Source organism: Crinia signifera, chromosome 19 (assembly GCF_055691185.1).
Source record: "Crinia signifera chromosome 19, ASM5569118v1, whole genome shotgun sequence".
Classification (NCBI taxonomy): domain Eukaryota; kingdom Metazoa; phylum Chordata; class Amphibia; order Anura; family Myobatrachidae; genus Crinia; species Crinia signifera.
In genome coordinates, this window is record NC_139226.1 from 68,302,486 (window position 1) to 68,322,455 (window position 19,970).

The 19,970-nt window shown below is 41.1% G+C and overlaps 1 protein-coding gene and 1 long non-coding RNA gene across 3 annotated transcripts in view; one reads left to right on the top strand and one right to left on the bottom strand.

Moving 5' to 3' along the window:
- The window catches only part of LOC146042643 (uncharacterized), a 447,704-nt gene that overhangs the window by 203,193 nt on the left and 224,541 nt on the right, over window positions 1-19,970 (bottom strand). The window lies entirely within an intron of this gene.
- ZMYND12 (zinc finger MYND-type containing 12) overlaps window positions 1-19,970 on the top strand; it is a 333,883-nt gene that overhangs the window by 32,486 nt on the left and 281,427 nt on the right. For both annotated transcript variants that reach the window (XM_083162731.1, XM_083162730.1), the window contains exons 2-3: window positions 6,650-6,791; window positions 13,738-13,909. In XM_083162731.1, the coding sequence (XP_083018857.1) occupies window positions 6,650-6,791; window positions 13,738-13,909 (314 nt within the window). The remainder of the gene's footprint in view (window positions 1-6,649; window positions 6,792-13,737; window positions 13,910-19,970) is intronic.

A 19,970-nucleotide genomic window follows, 5' to 3' on the forward strand; every position in this document is an offset into this window, starting at 1 on the left:
GCCAGAACTGCATTTTTGTGTAAAAAATTTAATTTTTCATTTTCACTGCCCAGTTGTACCACAATTGGTGAAACCCCTGGGGGTTTGAAATGTACACTATACCCCTAGATGAATTCCCTGAGGGGTGTAGTTTGCAAAATGGGGTCACTTGTGGGGGGGTTCCTAAATTTTAGCATCTTATGGTGCCTAGAAACCTACATGGTGCCTAAAAAATAATCTCATAAAAAGGAGGCTCCAAAATCAAGTAGGTGCTCCTTCTATTATGAAGCCTGTGGTTTGGCCAACGTGCACACTAGGGCCACATATAGGATATTTATGAAAACAAAAGAATTGGGGGAATCAATTTTTAGTCACATTTCTCTAGTAAAATGTACTGTGTTCCTTAGAAAAATGTATTAAAATTGCAAATCTGCAAAAAAAATGAAATTTTGAAATTTCACCTACACTTTGTTTTAATTCCTGTGAAACACCTAAAGGGTTAACAAACTTCCAAAATGCTGTTTTGAATACTGTGAGGGGTGCAGTTTTTGAAATGGTATCATTTATGGGGGTGTCTCACATACAAATCCCTCAAAGTCACATCAGAACTGAACTGGTCCCTAAAAAAATCAGTGTTTGAAATTTTCGTGAAAATTTGAGAATTTGCTATTCATATTGTAAGCCTCCTAGTGTCCAAAAAAATTAAAAGGAAGTTGAAATAATGATGGAAACATAAAGTAGACATATGGTCTATGTTAGTTATTAACTATTTTGAGTGGTATGATTATTTGTCTCACAAGCAGAAAATTTAACATTTTGCAAATTGCAAAATTTTCCATTTTTTCACGACATTTTGTTATTTTTCACAAAAAAACACAGACTGTATCGACCCAAATTTACCACTAATTTGAAGTACAATGTGTCATGAAAAAACAATCTCAAAATCACTGGGATAAGTAAAAGCAAAAAAAAGTTATCCCCACTTAAGTGATACATGTCAGATTTGAAAAAAAGGGCTCTGTCAGGAACGCAAAAACTGGCTCTGTCAGGAAGGGGTTAGAAATAAAAGTTTTACGATATTGCACTATGGAGCGCTCTCCTCTCTTCTTTTAGTGATTTCTACACCTGTGAAATTCAGGTGCTTGGGAGCTGCCAGGACAATTGAGATTCCTTTGGTGCAAAGAAACTGGAAATTTTGGGACTTTATACATCTGTCCTCATTGTGTGGAAAAAACCCACAGCTTTCAGGTTTTTCAATTGATTGCGCACTTATTTCTCCTTTATTGCGCATATATATATATATATATATATATATATATATATATATATATATATATATATATATATATATATAGTACTTGTTTCCTAGCACGACCACATCGATCATGATCGTGGGCATCGTAAGGGAAAATCGGGGGCATAGCGGCCATCGCATGCACTAAAAAATCGGGTGCGATGGTCGCGACGCGATGCCCGCGATTTCCCCATAGGGAACAATGTTAAATGCCTCAATTTAGCCGCGATGCCCCCGATTTCCCATAGGAAACAATGGTAAATGGGCCAGAAACCCCCCAAAACACCCCTGAACAGTGAAATGTCCCCCCAAAAGTATTTTCCGCCACCCCATGATCAACGCGAACCCAAAGCGTGGCGAGCGGCGGCGGTACGCGTCCTCCGACCTTTTCATACCCCCACTATCCACGTCGGCGTGGAGTTAAGAATAGAATAGTGTGGCAAGCGCAGCGAGCCACCGAGCCCGAAGCGTGGCGAGCGGATACCCGTGAAGCCCGCGAAGGGACGCGTTTACCTGTGAAGGTATCTGCGGGGCTCGCCACGCTTCGGGCTCGGTGGCTCGCTGCGCTCGCCACACTATTCTATTCTCAACTCCACGCCGACGTGGATAGTGGGGGTATGAAAAAGTCGGAGGACGCGTACCGCCGCCCCTCGCGGGCTCGCCACGCTTCGGGTTCGCGTTGATCGTGGGGTGGCGTAAAAGACTTTTGGGGGGACATTTCACTGTTCAGGGGTGTTTTTGGGGGTTTCTGGCCCATTTCCCATTGTTCCCTATGATGATTTGGTGAAATTGAGGCATTTAACATTGTTCCCTATGGGAAATCGGGGGCATCGCGGGTACATTGAGCCATTTAACATTGTTTCCTATGGGGAAATCGTGGGCATCGCGTCTGCACCATTTAAGCCTTTTTTAGCCGCATACGACGCGACCGACACGATTTTGACTGTTTTCAATGGGAAAATCGGGGGCATCGCGTCGGTCGCGTCGTATACCACTAAAAATGACACCCGATGCCCGCGATTGTGGCCGTGCTAGGAAACAAGTAATATATATATATATATATATATATATATATATATATATATATATATATATATATATATATATATATATATGGACAAACACAGGCGTCACTCCGGGGCTTAGGGTGAAAAAGCTTTACTGTGTGGCGGTCAACGCCGTTTCGGGTTTCCCCGTCGTCAGGACCAAAATTCACAAAATTTTTGGTCCTGACGACGGGGAAACCCGAAACGGCGTTGACCGCCACACAGTAAAGCTTTTTCACCCTAAGCCCCGGAGTGACGCCTGTGTTTGTCCCCATACATGCGGTAGTTTCTCTCTACCTAGGAAGGCACCCGGGCATATACCGTCTGAGTGCGACGAGTGCCGGACACCCCCCCTGACGCTATATATATATCTCGCATGATCTAATCGACACCATTGTACGGAATCATTATGAGTTACCACCTGCAATAATCTCTGTAAACCATCAACAATTTCTGTAAATCAACCATGACCTATGTATTTTAAACCTTTTAATGTACGAAATAAATTTTGTATTTTTACAATTTAGTGATATTACCTCTTGAGCGCACCTCTACACCCCTTTCTCTATATATATATATATATATATATATATATATATATATATATATATATATATATATATATATAGTATAGATTACCTCCTGGCCCAATTGGACCTAGTAGGGAGAAGCGGCACTCCACGGGCTTAAGACAAAGTTCTGGTTTATTCCAGGTTAAAACAACAAAATAGTACACATATCGTCAACGTTTCAAGACCTCGCGGTCTTTTCTTCAAGACTCGTACTGTGCAGTTAAAGTGATGCTGTGCTCGTGAGCACAGCATCACTTTAACTGCACAGTACGAGTCTTGAAGAAAAGACCGCGAGGTCTTGAAACGTTGACGATATGTGTACTATTTTGTTGTTTTAACCTGGAATAAACCAGAACTTTGTCTTAAGCCCGTGGAGTGCCGCTTCTCCCTACTAGGTCCAATTGGGCCAGGAGGTAATCTATACTAGCAATAACCTAAGGAGGCACCCCGGCATTTGCCCCATCATCCAGAGTGCCGGACAAACTGGATTCTTCTATATATATATATATATATATATATATACTGAGGTGAAGGAAGAATGGGCGGCACTCACGGATTTGAGATCAAAAAACAACTTTAGTGCAGGTGTCACGAATACCGACGTTTCGAGGCTACTTTGCCTCTTTTTCAAGGTGTGAACAAACTTATCGCATTCACATATATATATTAAAAGACAAACAGACAAAAGCCTAGTCATGGAAACGCAAAGAAAAATGGAGATAGTGAAAAATTATTGGAAGGAGGAGGCCTGCTTCCTCTGCCTGTTTCTGGACACTACGGGGGAAATTTACTAAGAATACGATATTTCGTATTCTGAATACGACTGCATACGGCTGTTTCAGCCGTATGCAAAATTGGGTACTTGTGTACTAGCACGGCACCCATCACATCGCAGACCATATCGCATGTGATGCGATGCGATATCGGCTGATGTTTTACAGTGTCATACAACTTTCAAATTGTATATGGCATACAATGCGATGGGATGTGATTATCAATTGTATAAGCACCCTAATGGGTGCTTACAATGCTTAAATGCACCCCCACACCACCCCCCAAGTATAAACGTGAACCCGAAGCATGGCGAGAGCAGCGAGCCCACGAGGGGCGGTGGTACGCGTCCTACGACCTTTTCATACCCCCACTATCCACGCGGCGTGGAGTTGATTTCATAAAGTGTGGCGAGCCACCGAGCCCGAAGCGTGGCGAGCGGACGCAGATACCTTCACAGGTATCCGCATCCCCTTACGGGCTTAACTGGTATCCACTTTATAAAATCAACTCAACGCCGACGTGGATAGTGGGGGTATGAAAAGGTCGTAGGACCCGTGGGGTGCTTATACAATTTAGTATCGTATATGGGTCAAAATCGCATCGCATGCCATCGGGTGTATGGCATGCGACTAATTATCGTGGGCGCCGTGCTAGTACAAAACTACCCAAAATTGTGTTCCTGAGGGTAATTTAGAAAGCCGTCAAATCAGACTGCTTTGTAAACCTCCGATGGCATATCCATTCGTAATAGCGGCCATATATACCAGCGGGACCTTTAATGCATCCTGGACTTTTGGTTCTCCAAGTCCCAGCATGCGGAGGAGGCTTGATGGGACTCATTGTTCCACAGTATTAAACAATAATTCTTTTTTTTTTTTTTTTACACAAGATCATCAGCCCAGGGTCACCGGAGACAGCACCAGGTTTCAGCCTGGTCAGGTAAGTCCTGGAGGGGGGGGGGGCTTTATTGGGGGGGGTCCACACTCCCCCAGGGCCCCTGGACAGGCTGACTGGTCGGTAGGGATGAATGCTTTGGCCGGGGCTACTTGTATAAAAAGTCTCCCCCCTGGGCTGTGGCATTACCCTGCTGGCTGGTTGGGGCTGGTTCTTAAAATACGGGGACCCCTACTCATTTTGCCCCTGTATTTTGGGAACCAGCCCCAGCCCTGGAGCCTGGGGCTGGTTGTAAAAATTCGAGGAACACCTATTTGCCGGGTTTCCTAGCCTCGGAGGCCCCAGAGGGAGCTTTCAGCATTAGCACTTCCTAATGAACAAGGAGTATATGATGGCACCTGTTTATCCTGTTGGGAGGTGGTAAGATCCCCCTAGAGGGGAACCAATATATTCTTATCTTAAAAAAACTGCACTATCTAATATCTGTTAACAGAAGATTATATGGGAAGTGTCCCATGCATTCATAGAAAGCAAATTTGGGAGACTACAGTGGAATTGTATAAGTAGCCACACATTGACAGATGTACTGCTCCTGCACATTCATTAGAAAATCCATTGCATGGTACTGTCTCCTAATAAATTCTACTTTTCTGGTACACTGGAGACGAGACGCATCGCTCATCGCCCACCAATGCTGACAGCACATGGGAGAAAGCAGCATGTTGAGGAGTCTGTAGGTGTAACCAATCTCTGCTATATCACCACTTTCTGGGCACACCCATTCATGATTGAAGTGACAATTCCCTGCAAGGGGCGGCAGCCAACCAGGGGGGGTCTCTTCCCTAACGTGAACAGGAGCAACCCACTTTTTCATATCCATATCTGCAACTGTCGCATGGATCAAACCCGCTCAATTGTGGGGATTGGTAAAGCCAATCCACTAAACGACAATCAGCAGCAGTTGCCGTGCAAACAATCACACTGCAGGGATATACTGACACATCTTTATCTACTTAACGCCCAAATTCTAAACTTACACTATTTATTATTACTCCTCACTAGTTCTTTTTTCTCTAGAATAAATGCAAACCATATCAGTGCATTTTTGAGACCACTAGGTGGTGCTACAATAACTAATAATACAATTATACTGTTCGTTTGCTGAAATGTCTCCCTATTTCTACTGATACCAGGGGTACTCTGTGTTTTTTTTTATCAATGTCACATATTGAAACCTAGCTTCTTGGATCAGACATTGACAATATAATTGAGTATATTCGCAACTCACCCACAATATAGAGGTGTCCTAATTTCACTGATATTTATTGATCAGGGAACGTGATTTAAACCCTTAGAAAAAAAAACATGTAAGACGGGGACCATGGATATATAAGAATTTTTTCCGTGTGTATATGTTACATGTGTCATATATGTCTTATGTCATATCAGAATCACTTTTTTATGATTTTAATTAAAACTTAACGTTTAATTATCAGTGTGCCCCCAAACAAAGATAGTACTTTCTCTTTCCTTGTTTGACTGTTCTATAGTTGCAAAGCATTAGTTGCCCAATATGGTCAGCTGGCTGGTCTGGCGCACCATAAACACCACCTTTTGCGACTGAAAGTAGTGGAATGCCAAGGTCTGTTCCTTCACAGTGGGAGGGCAGTGGCAGTTGAAGCTGGGGAAGTGATGGCACATGGGGCCTAGGCTCCACTGGAATGAGGATAATGATGATGTTGAATATGTCACAAGCCCTAGAAGTGTCAGCATGGATTATTAAAAAAAAATTCTACGATCCTATTATTTTTTTAAACTACTTCACATATCTGTTTGTTTAAAGTAGGCTGCAACAAAAGTCACTTTTGTGGTTTTGCCCAATTTTAAATATGTTTGCAGGCCTTAATATGTTTGTAATGTACAGGTGTTTTGAGACCACACTTACCAGCTTCTTCTGTGTCTGTCTCTTGACACCGCTTCTTCAGTGGAGCTGTACGCTGACTTAAAATTTTTTTTTTTTTATTCATGTGGAAAAGGAATATCAAGGCAAACAATTTAACCCTGAATTGTTGATTCCCACTTTTCACCAGTGACCATGACCACCAGCGTGCCGACTGGACCAGTATTCATGAAAAGATTTGTCAGCTACTGATTCCAGTGCGTTCGGCTGTTCCTTTTTTAAACTCTGCAGAAGAGAGAACACATTCTATGGAACAGTTATTGCAGAGAAAGGTATAATTAAATTTATGAAGAGTAACCATGTACCCTGCAGACGTTTATGTTCCTGCAAATCTGTCATTTGAAGTGCTTCTGTCTCTCATGGTACAGTACATGTACATTACTGTATTTAATGGCTATAGATTCGTAGACTTTTCTTTTTTTTTTTATTAAATGCTGTTATTTCCTGTATTGAAATATGGTGAAACTTTTATCCTTTTAGAAAACATCTCTTTTTATATCCCATTTCTTTGTATTGGTTTTACATGATGTTTGTGTCTTTTTTTTTTTTTTTTTTTTTTTTACTTCTAGATCTCTGGAACATGCAGCATTTTAAAACACCTCTGTTCGAAATCACTCAAATCAAATTTCCTATAAGGCACAACCACTATGCTACACAATACAAATCCATGCACATTGCATGGATTTAGGGGGGTATTCAATGGCTGTCATGCTCCCGCAGCCATCTCCTGACTTCCCCGACAGCATTGAACAGGGGTTCTCGGTAGAACGAGCTCGACTTCAGAAGTTGTCGGGCTCGTTCTGCCGAGAAAAGCCGGAAATAGTCGAGCTGCCGACCGGAGCTGGGGTATTTCCTGCCTCAGCTCGGGGCCACGCCCCCTTCTGGCTGCTCGGTGGCCGGGACATTGAATCCCAACTCCCGAGCTCCAGTCGAGCAAAGCGAGAACGGGACAGGGACACGGCTGTCGTGCTAGCTCGACAGCTGTGCCCCTGACATTGAATACACCCCTTAGTCATTTAGACACCTGGAGGTTTATTTAACCAGTCGGTATTACAGCATGCCTAGGTGCTAAAAGTGGGCATCTCAGTCCCTGCTTATTCATATGCAGGGCTGTACATGGGAAAGAGCATGTAGAGGCATTTGCGTAAAGTTGCAGATGATCTCCAATAGATGTGCTTTTGCATGTGACTCAGAATTAGGCCCTAATATGGGTAAACAGCAGCCCTAATAATATTTTCTGACCAAGCACATACAATCTGATAATTAAAAGAGGGGGTGGGGGGATATTCAAAGTGCTTATGGGACAGACACTAAAGCAGCTGTCTCATGGAACTACTCAATCCCAAGAGGCCAGAACAAAAGAAAACTAGTAACAAGGTTGAGACAGAGCTATAAATCCTGCATAGAATATGCTAATTCATGCCAACACATATCATAAGCAAATGTTTTTACTTTAACCCATATAAAAAAAAGAGAATAAAATATACAAAAAGATTCTTTCAATGATTACACATAGCTAATGACCGGCCAGTAAGCTAAACATAAAAATGATAATGAAACTCATATTACTAAAAAATATTTTTACATTGACCTTTTCTCCTATGATCCCCATGGCAGCCATTACACTGGTATATCTTATCTCCTAGTTTAGACAGGATCATTTTTCAGGGACCGCCCACCTTGGGTATATCAGGCTCCTCCTCCCACTCCTCTTTGTCTTTTTTTCCTGTCTCCGCCAGTTAGGCAGTGTAGGGGTCTTTGTTTTTAGCAGGGTTACCTCTATTCCAGCAGGAGCTGGTAGGGTGGCTCCCTGGGGAGAAGAGGAGTAAGTGAGGAGTGTGGTCAATGGATTCCTGCCTAACATGCTAGAATACCTGCCAGAAATATCTCTTGGTGTTATGCTCGTACCTGTAGTGTACCGTCATGGCGGGCGTAGCCGGTGGTCAGTGGCCAGTCGTGGAGCAGAGAGAGCTGTCTGGAGGCCATCAGTGCCTGGGACAGCGGGGACAGCATGCTGCAGCTGCGGCGTCTCCGGCAGAAGGGGCGGAAGTGCGCGAAAGCCTTCACTTCCGCCTAGCGCTGAAGCAGGTGCGCTTACTAAAAGTGTCCCCTGGAAACCCGGCTGGTGATTTTAGTTCCACTTGACCATCCTGATAGCTCTATGAGCAGGAAGGATAGGGTTAAGGCGCCATATTTAAACCTGTGTTTGCTAGCATGACTGTCAGTCTGTGCAGTTTGCTACCTGGATCTCAGGGTGGAGCTGCCTTCTTCCCGTAAGCCTGATGATGCCCATGAGAGGTAAGCCCTTTGTTTTTATGGGCATTAGATTATTTATTTTCAAAGATTAGTTAGTGATGGTGTTTCTTGGTTATTTGTAGTGTGCCTTCATCACCTATTCATAGAAAGAAGATGGCTAAGAAGAAATACTTATTTTATACATGCATGGCCTGCAATAACAAGTTTAATGCTGCTTAGAAGTCAGCGTTCTGTGAACAGTGTGTGGAGTCTCAGGTTAAAGTGGCCAAGCAGAATGAACAAACGGATGTATTGAAACTTTTAATGGAATGGATGAAGCAATCCTTTGTCTCTAAAGAGGAATTTATGCAAATACAGAATCCTAAAAGATGTAGGACTCTAGCAGGGTTTTCCCAAGAGGAGGAGTATCTCCCTGAGGAGTTTGAAGTCCAGATTGTTGATTCTGGGGAGGAATCAGGAGAGATTGAAGAACCTAGAGCTTTCAATTTAGAACTTGTAGAAAGTTTGTTAAGGAACATTTATAAGGCGATGAACTATAAAGAAGTTCCGAGTGCCTCTGATGAAAACCCACCGTTTGAAGACCGATCGAAGAAGAGCAGAGCTTTTCCGATACATAAAGTAGTAAGAGAGATGATAACCAAGGAGTGGTCGAATGTGGATAAGAGTTGGATCGACTAACAGTTTAGAGAAGATGTATCCGTATAAGGACAAGGAATTCCTAAATTGGTGCCTATTTCCAAAGGTGGATGGGGCAGTGGCAGAAATTGTGTTGAAAACCACTATTCCGGTAGAGGACGGAGCGGCGTTTTGTGATGCGATGGACATAAAAATGGAGAATGCCTTCCGTAAGGTACACTCAACATCTGCAACATCACTAAAGGCTAGTGTGGCCACGGCTTCAGTGACAGGGGCATTGAGATTATGGGCAACAAATCTGCATACAGATTTGGAGGAAACATTTCCAAACAGTATCTACTAAGAAGCATTGAAATAATGCAGAAAGGTATTGATTACCTATGTGAAGTCTCTTTGGATACAGTCTCGTTGGCAGCAAAGACCATGGTGGCAGGAGTGACTGCTAGAAGGGCACTGTGGCTTAAACCATGGAGTGCGGACGCCAGCTCAAAGAACAGATTCATTGTTACCCTTTGAAGGGACTTATTTGTTTGGGTCTAAATTGGACACCATGATACAGAAACTATCTGGAGGGAAGTGAACCAGACTGCCACAAGATAAAATAAATACATTTCCTATTCCAACTTCTAATAGACAGAATTATAAGGAGGCAAGAAGTTACCGACCTGGTCACCCTTTTTTCATAAGAGGTAATCCAAATACATCTAGACAAGCATTTCGCCAGTCCTTTTGGCGAGGAGCAAGATCATGACTATGCAGTGAATATAGGGGCAAGATTTCCATAGCCTCAATAGACCTGAGGGACGCTTATTACCATGTGGGAATTTGTCCCAAGGACAGAAAATTTCTAAGATTTGCAGTATTGGATCATCATTTCCAGTTTAATTGCCTCCCCTTCGGTCTCAAGACGTCTCCCATAGTCTTCAGAAGATATTGGTACCCCTGGTGGATGCATTAAGACAGAGAAATATTCAAATCTGGCCATATATGGACGACCTACTCCTAGTGGGAGAAACCAGAGAGTTGGTTCAGCAAAATGTCGAGGTGACTGTCGATGTTCTGCAAAGACATGGATGGATCATCAATGGAGAGAAAAGCCAGTTAAAACAGACTCAAGTTATTCAATTCTTGGGGGTACGGATCAATACCAAAAGATTTTCGGTCGCCCTATCACTGGAGAGGTGTCTCAAAATACATCTGGCACAAACACTGTTACAAAGAAAGAAGTTTCCGCTACTATTGGTGTTTCAGCTATTGGGAATAATGGCTTCATGCATCCATGTAATCCAGTGGGCACAGTGGAACATGCAGATTCTGCAATGGCAATTTCCCTTCACGAAATACACTTACAACAACCATCAATTGGTGTCATTGAAACCCAAAACAAAGAAATCTCTGATGTGGTGGACAGAAGGTCTAGACTTAAGGTTCTCCAGCCTGGAGTCTCCAGAGTACTTAGTCCTGACTAAAGATGCAAGTCTAGGAGGTTGGGGGAGCCCATATGTTCGGAACATCAGTCCAGGGTATTTGGTCACAGGAAGACAGTCTCCGATCCTCAAACACGAGAGAATTATTGGCGGTTTGGATGTCGATAAACTGTCTTATGAAGCTGGTGCAAAATTCTCACTTAAGAATGACAGATAACAAGACCGTTTCTTATGTCAATCACCAAGGCGGTACCAGATCCAAATTCCTGATGGAAGTGTCGGAAAGAATTCCACGTTGGGCGGATAAAAATCTATGGTCCATCTCCGCAATTTACATTCCAGGTCCGAAAAATGTTGTAGCAGACTTTCTAAGTCGCAAGGAAGTTCTCCCAGGAGAATGGGAGCTGAACAGTTAAGTCTTCGATATGATTATGAAGAGATTTGGAAAACCAGAGATAGATCTCAGGGCTCGGTTTACCAACGGGAAGGTGAAAGACTTTTATTCAAAGTTCTATCATCCGCAAGCCCAAGCCTTGGATGCTCTCTCAATAAAATGGCGGTTCAACCTGGGCTATGTATTCCCGCCAGTTCCCATGATAAACAAAATTCTTAAGAAAATAAGAGAGGACAAGGAAGTACTGATGGCGATCTTACCTTTTTGGCCCAGGAGGCCTTGGTTCTCAACGGCACTCAGAATGACAGTACAGAAGCCATGGAGTCTACCCATACGACCAGATCTACTGAGTCAGGGGACGATTTATCATACAGATCCAAATATGTTCTCCTTAAGGGCATAGAAATCGAGCGGCAAATCTTAAGGCGCTATAATCTATCCCATCAAGTCACGACTATGATTTTGGAAGCTAGAAAGGTGTCTTCCTTGGTCTATTATAAAACTTGGCTTAAATTCATAGTCTGGGGACATTTCAAGGAGAACTTTCATGAAATTCCTACGACTAAAGTTTTGCAGTTCCTGTTCGAGGGGTTTGAGATGGGTCTAGAAAACGCAACTATTAAAGCTCAGCTTTTAGCTCTTTCTGTGTTACTTGATTGTAGTCTGGCTGAAGAAAATATGGTTAAAAGGTTCTCAAGAGCAATGAGGAGTATCAGTCCCCCCATAAAATCTTTGGTGGCGCCCTGGGATTTGAATTTAGTCCTTTTCAGTTCTGTCAAAACAACCGTTTGAATCATTATCAGAGATCCCCCATGAAGTTTTTGTCCTGGAATATGGTGTTCCTGATTGCAATCACATCAGCGAGAAGAATCAGTGAACTACAGGCCCTATGGATAGAACAGCTTACCTGATAATAACATCCTGACTTTTTAATTTCTTCTTTTCACCTCAACCAAGACATTATACTACCGAATTTCTTTCCAAATCCTGTAAATGAAGAAACGCTTGGGTATGTCCCAGTGTTATGGCTGCCATGGGGATCGTAGAAGAAAATTGTGAATTATACTCACTGATAATTCCTTTTCTTCCTAGAGATCCCATGGCAGCCATTTGTTTCCCTCCCAGATATGTGTTTTTCAGGAACCTTCAGAACGGAGACACGTGAAAGACACAGAGGAGTGGGAGGAGGAGCCTGATATACCCAAGGTGAGCAGTCCCTGAAAAATGATCCTGTCTAAATTAGGAGGAGGGAAGATATCCCAGTGTTATGGCTGCCATGGGATCTCTAGGAAGAAAAGTAATTATCGGTGAGTATAATTTGCAATTATTGGAATTAAAAAGCACTATACATAAAAGTTGTAATAATCCTGCTAATACATATGTCCAGGCACCGTCTCTTTGTTCCGGACAATTGTCTCACTGTTAAAGCCGTCACTTCTTATTATTAGAGGAATCCTCAATGGAACAACCAGTGAGGCAGTGATTCTTTCAAGTACCCCGTATGGTTAATGTAAGTTAATAAGTGAGAAAAAGGTAGCGAGCTCGCATACTGGAGTTAGTTTGTCTCTGTTAGTACAACACAATTGTGTATATTTACCACTCCCGGGAGTGCTTCGGTCCTCTCTGTATAGAGTACGGGCTGAGGTGCCTTTGATTTTTAAGATACACTGAATTCCTCCTCCGCTTACCATCAGGCTGCCTGCCCTGGGAATCCCTCAGGTTTGATGTATAGTTAGTCTCCCGTAGGTGGAGGGGTCGGGTATGTTGGCACCTGCCGGCCGGCATATGTGTATGCAAAGCTGGATGAAGACTGACGCGTCTCAGTGTTTTTTTCAAAGATCAAGTGGGATTAATTAAAAGTTTGATAGCTCAATTGTAAATTACAGTGGGCATGAGATTGTGCGGCTGCTACTTTGTATAAATTTGTATACAGATTCAGAAACTAATGGGCCCTACACACGTAGCAATATACAGGCATTAATTTAACTAACTCGCTCAGAAAATGCTCCTACATAACTGTGTGCAGGGGCCATAGCGAGAGCAAAGCATGGCCCCATGCGTCAATCTCTCCTGGTGATTAATAACCAGCATACTGGTTATTTGGTCAGGGCCAGTGTTCTCACAGGAGAACACTGGCCCTGACAGATAGCTTAGCACACAGCACTGGCACATTGATGTGTGCTGAGCGAACATGCTGAGTGCATAGATTGCTTAGTCTTAGGGCCCATTAGCGGCACACAGATATTTGTTTAATTTACTAAATTAATTAGCAGAGTCTCCTTTAGTGTTCTAATCACATTGCAATGTGACTAAGATATAATTTCTTCAAATAAAGAACCCAAAAAGATGTATGAGGACATATCAGTATTTTCAGAATAGTACCAATCTCAGCCAATAGGTTTCCTGTATTACCTGATGAAATATTGCCATGCAGACTTTCACAAGACGCTTTAGCTAATGAGGTAGCATTTTCCAATATATAACTAAATCAATTTCTCTCTACAGAAACACTTAATTGAATTGACCACAAAAGAAGCTCAGAGACTTCTATATGAAGGACGCCATATAGACGTGATTCCAGCAGCTACACATGCCTTATCTTTCAGTATAGACGTGCATGGGCTGACATCTGTGAAGTTAGTGCTAGTATACCTCATCCTAGCTGAAGCCAACACTGGTAAGAGTTTGGGGCGCAAACTAATGTCTGAAGATTCTAATACTGTGTTTGAATAAATGGGAAAATTCTCACCCTTTCTGATTCTCACACCCTATTACATTTGGTCCTATATATCATAAGAGTGTTATAAGAATTTGGATCCTGTTTCAGTGCTGACCTGTAAACACCATCAAAAAAGGACTATACAAAACTTACTGACCGATCTCTAGGTGCCTCCAAGATGAATAAATCAGTCTAATTTTTCTCCATTTCAATTCTGTTCCTGAGTTGCTTCAACACAAGAGATGAGAACCCCCAATGGTGTGATACCTTAAACAATTCTATTATTCAGTAGGTCAATGTGTGTAATCGTACCCTGAGATTTAGTCTACTAATCAGCAGACATTCCTTACATTATATGAGCGGAGGTGTAGTCTCTGAATGTAAAGTGTAGGCTTTCACAACGTGAATCCCTGCTCCAATCATAGAAAAGAAGGAAACTGCAATAGTGTGAAACCTTACAACAGGATATTTAAATATATGTGTGGGAACCATACCCTATAATATGGTCTACCATTTTTATGCAGACATTTTACACTTAGAAAATATAGAGATCACTGCGCCACTTATCCTCTCAATGAATGTTCTCAGGATATTTTATGACAATAATTCTATCCCAATCATGCGTTTAAATGTTATTCCCAATAAATGATGGACCTTCTTTAGTCTTGATACGCACTTTCTCTCCATACATGAAAAAGAAAAGCAAACAAAAGAAGACCATCAGGCATGATTTCTCATAAGCATAACGATTGTCAGGATTTCAAGGGAAAGCTCCCAACTTCCCAAAAATGGATTGCTTACAGGATATAGCGTGTGTGTACTCCTATCTGGGTATCTTTTTACAGGACCACCACATAGTGCTCAGGATGATAAAGATATCTTACATGTGCTTACATGTAGGACACTTGGGAAACACCTATAATGGTATCTTTTACACCAAACATATGCTCACACTGTCTTACTTGGCAAGATGTATGCACCAAGCATATAAAGGTATCTTTCTTGTTCACAGTCAGATGGTATACCATATAAAACAAAATAAAATACTCCTCATAGTGCAGGTATGATAAAAAACATGAGGCTTTATTTGACACAGAATAAAAACTGATAAGGCAAGCCTCGTACCGTGGAAACAGGGATAACAGCAGGTAGTAGATGGAACCCGGGTAACTCCTGCTAGATATTTCCAACCTGGTCCTTGGTAGCGGGGATAACCTTTTAGAAACACTCCTTCAACATGTTTCGATGCTCCAGGCGTCTTTTTCAAGGTGGAGTGTATGGTGTGTGCATCCGTAAATTTATACCCCCTTCAGTCCGGAAGTTGGATTCACCGGAAGTGACTATGGGGGGGGGGGGGGGGGGGGGCGCACTCGTAAAAAATGAAATGACTACTATATATTTATTAGGCATATGATGAAGTACACCCATCCCACTTGTCCTATAAGCCGTTCTATGCCTTGTAAGCGCTCCCCGTGGACCCGGGATCGCGCTAAAATTGGCATCACGGCGGGGACCTCTGGTAACCTGACCGCATGACCATTTCCGGTTTGGGTGATGTGCAACAGAGCGCAAAGTTACGGGCGCTGTATTTATAGTAAGGCTGTCATGATCAAGTCACGTGATGTAAATAAACATCATGTGATACTCCATTTAGATACAGGTGTACGGTATAATACCTTGTTTCTCCTACAAGTACACTACTACTCGATTGAAACAGCGTGTAGTAATCCTGTCATGTGATGCAAATATACATCACGTGATCCTCCATTCACATCCAGACCTGTGATGCATCTTCCTGTCTCTTACATCAGGAATCTGCTACACGAATCTAGATGGCGTGAAGCGGATTATTTATATAAAAAAATGGTTTTAGGAGTACTCTTTTATCCATGTTCTAGTACCCGGTTTCCATTTAACATAGTCAATTTCATATACACATAAATAAAAACATATATACATAAAAAACATATACCAATAAAAACAAATGATAAAAAATGCATTGTTGTAATACAAAACAATTCTCTAACAAGCAAGATATAAGCCCTATATTGGCCCTTACAGAAACCACTTCACTTCGAATTCTGAATTCAGCCTGAAAAGTTTAAGTGTGTTTAAATCATTAATGCAATGCATTTCCCCACGGGCCAATCTGGCATCCCTATTGTTGTTCCTCCAATCTTCTTTCACTAGAGAAATACCACAAAAACTCTTAATGCCCTTGGTGGATTGTGCATGCTTTTCTTTAAAATGGGCTGAGAATGGATGTGTCATCACTCCATTTGTGATGTTTCTTACATGCTCAGCCCATCTCACTTTGAGCTGTCTTTTAGTTTTCCCCACATATAAAAGATTGCAGGTACAGTACATTCTATCACGTACATGGCATAACGCGTATTACATGTGAGGAAATCTTTAATTTTAAATGCGCCATTTTTATGCTCAAAATCAGACACTTTAGATTTCGAGCTATGGCACACTTTGCAAAACTTGCAGTCCCCACATCTATAGAAACCTTTGTTTCTTGGGAGGAATCTGTTCCCGTCCATAGGTCACATAGCTCACTGGTAACTAATTTATCTTTTAAGCGTGTTAGCCCGCCTATAAATAAAATTGGATTTATTAGGTAAGACCTTTCTGAGAGTCTCATCCCTTAATAATATATTCCAATTTTTGTGGAAAATGGATTCTATTCCTTTGTGTTGTCTGGTATACTGAGTACGGAAAGCCATTTGAAAATGTGTTACTTTCGATTCAGTTGTTTTTTCCTTTGCCTTTAGAAGGTTTGCTCTATCAAGGAGGCCTACTTCACTAGCTGTTTTTTTTAAAGCAACCTTGTCATATTCTTTACAGAATTTTTTTTTTACCATATTATCTGCTTGTATGTTATAGGTGTCTTTTTGAGTGCAATTCCTTCTTAGACGTAATAGTTGTCCTTTCGGAACATTTTCTAACCATTTATTTAAATGATTGCTCTCTTTTTCAATATAGGTGTTTGAATCAGTTGGTTTATTATCATTGTATGTGATAATTTTATTACTCTGGACTTCAATCGTCAGATCGAGAAAATTAACTTGATTTGTGCTTACATTAAATGTGAATTTAATATTCAATACATTATTGTTAAGGTGTTCCCAAAAATTGTCTAGACGCCCTGTTGCCTCTCCAGACGAACAGGACGTCGTCTATGTAGCACCACCATTGCACCAGATTCGCACTCCAGGCATGCTCGCTGAAAACCTTTGACTCCACAAAACTCGGCATAAACAGGTGTGCATACCCAGGCGCGAATCTGGTGCCCATGGCCGTACCAACGCGTTGAATGTAATATTGCCCATCACAATTGAAGTAATTATTATTTAAAGTAAAATCGATCCCTTCTATCAAGAAAACACATAATTTATCATCTAAATTCATTCTTTTCAAGGTCTATCTGATGGCATCTATCCCATCTTTATGTGAAATTATAGTGTATAGGGATGTAACATCCCCTGTGACTAAGAACATCCCATCTTCCCATACTATAGGGTTTATCTTTACTAAAACATCCCTGGTATCTTTTAGATAGGCTTTTTCATTACATACAAGAGGTTGCAAGTGATGGTCAATAAAAGCCGACATGTTAGCAGAAATGGCATTAGTACCTGCCACTATCGGCCGTCCAGGGGGGTTAGAACTATTCTTATGGACTTTGGGTAGTAAATATAACACAGGGACTGTGTATTCCTCATTGACTAAAAATTCCGCAGTCTCTCTTTATTGAGAGTACCAGAGTCCACATACCTCTGTATTAAGATTTTTAAGGCGGACAATATTTTATTTGATGGATCACTCCGGAGTTTCTCGTAAGTGGTACCATCATTTAGCTGTCTGAGTCCTTCGTTAATATAATTCACTTTGTCCATAAGGAGGATTCCCCCCCCCCTCCCCCCTTGTCGGCCTGATTGATAATAAGATTTTTATTGGCCTTCAGATCTCGAAGAGCCTGATTCTCCAGCACATTGATAAATTATTTTTATTCTTATACCTAACTTCCTAACATTTCATGGCCTCTATGTCCTGTAATACACTCTTATAAAATGTGTCAACGAAACAACCTCTTGCAAAAGTGGGATTAAATTTGGATTTTTTTCTTAAATTTATTGATTTCGTAATCTGTTTCCTCATTATCGGCTGATTCTTTATTATTTTTGTCACCAAAAAATTTCTTTAGGGATAACGTCCTGATATATTTCTGTATATCTATGAATAAATCAAAGTGATTGATATCACTAGATGGGGAAAATTTGAGACCTTTTCTTAGTACAGATATTTCGATGTCTCTAAATTTGTGGGTACTTAGATTAAATATTTTGATTAGACCCCCATTATGATCTATTTCAGGTGGATCAAAATCAATTCTATTTTTGCTTTTTTTACTTTTTTGGGGTAAGCGAGTGTTAGCCCCCGCTCTCTTTCCTCTACTTTTTTGCTTCTTTCGATTATTGATTTTCTGTTAAGTTACCACCGTTTCTTGTGGATACTCCTCCCCCCTAAAAAAATCATCATTCTCTGTTTGGTTCAGATTTTCAAAGCGATTATGAGTTGGTAATCTCCATTCTTCGTTTGTCTGGGGCCTAAATTGTCTCCTTCTGTCATTACAACCACTCATTTTCCATGCACTATTTGAACGATGGTAAATGGGGGTCCTCCAATTCTCCTCTTTTTGGAACCTATTTTGACTCCTCATATCTCCTCATCTTCCAGGGTCTATAGGAGTTAAATCTTTGATGTTGTTCATGGTTCTTAACTTCTCTGTTGTGGGGTAAATTCTTAAATCTTCGATTTTTATGGGGTTGTGAAATTGTGGTCGGGGTACTTATTGTATTTCTCTGCTTGTCTCTAGAGGCTATGTATGGACGTTTATTCTTTTTAGAATTTGTACCACTAATAATTGTTCTTTATTGGGAATGCTGTCAGGTCCTTGTTCAATTGTATTAATGTCTCCATTTTTTGGTTCTGCTGAGAACCCTAGATCTCTAATGAACTTTTTATTTTTTTTATTTATGATTTCTCTTTCAGTTTTCTGCAGTCTTTGAATGACTCTAATTTCGAGTTGTTTATAGTCTTCCATATCTATAAAAGGATGGACCATTTATTTTAATTGTTTTATTTCTTTTATTTAAATAAATGGTTTGAAAATGTTCCGAAAGGACAACTATTACGTCTAAAAAGGAATTGCACTCAAAAAGACACCTATAACATACAAGCAGATAATATGGTAAAAAAAAAAAAATTCTGTAAAGGATATGACAAGGTTGCTTTAGAAAAAACAGCTAGTGAAGTAGGCCTCCTTGATAGAGCAAACCTTCTAAAAACAAAGGAAAAAACAACTGAATCAAAAGTAACACATTTTCCAATGGCTTTCTGTACTCAGTATAACAGACCACACAAAGGAATAGAATCCATTTTCCACAAAAATTGGAATATATTATTAATGGACGAGACTCTCAGAAAGGTCTTACCTAATAAACCCAATTTTATTTATAGGCGGGCTAACATGCTTAAAAGATAAATTAGTTACCATTGCATTACCTATGGACGGGAACAGATTCCTCCCAAGAAACAAAGGTTTCTATAGTTGTGGGGACTGCAAGATTTGCAAAGTCTGCCATAGCTCGAAATCTAAAGTGTCTGATTTTGTGCATAAAAATGGCGCATTTAAAATTAAAGATTTCCTCACATGTAATACGCGTTATGCCATATACGTGATAGAATGTACCTGCAATCTTTTATATGTGGGGAAAACTAAAAGACAGCTAAAAGTGAGATGGGCTGAGCATGTAAGAAACATCACAAATGGAGTGATGACACATCCATTCTCAGCCCATTTTAAAGAAAAGCATGCACAATCCACCAAGGGCATTAAGAGTTTTTGTGGTATTTCTCTAGTGAAAGAAGATTGGAGGAACAACAATAGGGATGCCAGATTGACCCGTAGGAAAATGCGTTGCATTTAGGATTTAAACACACTTAAACCTTT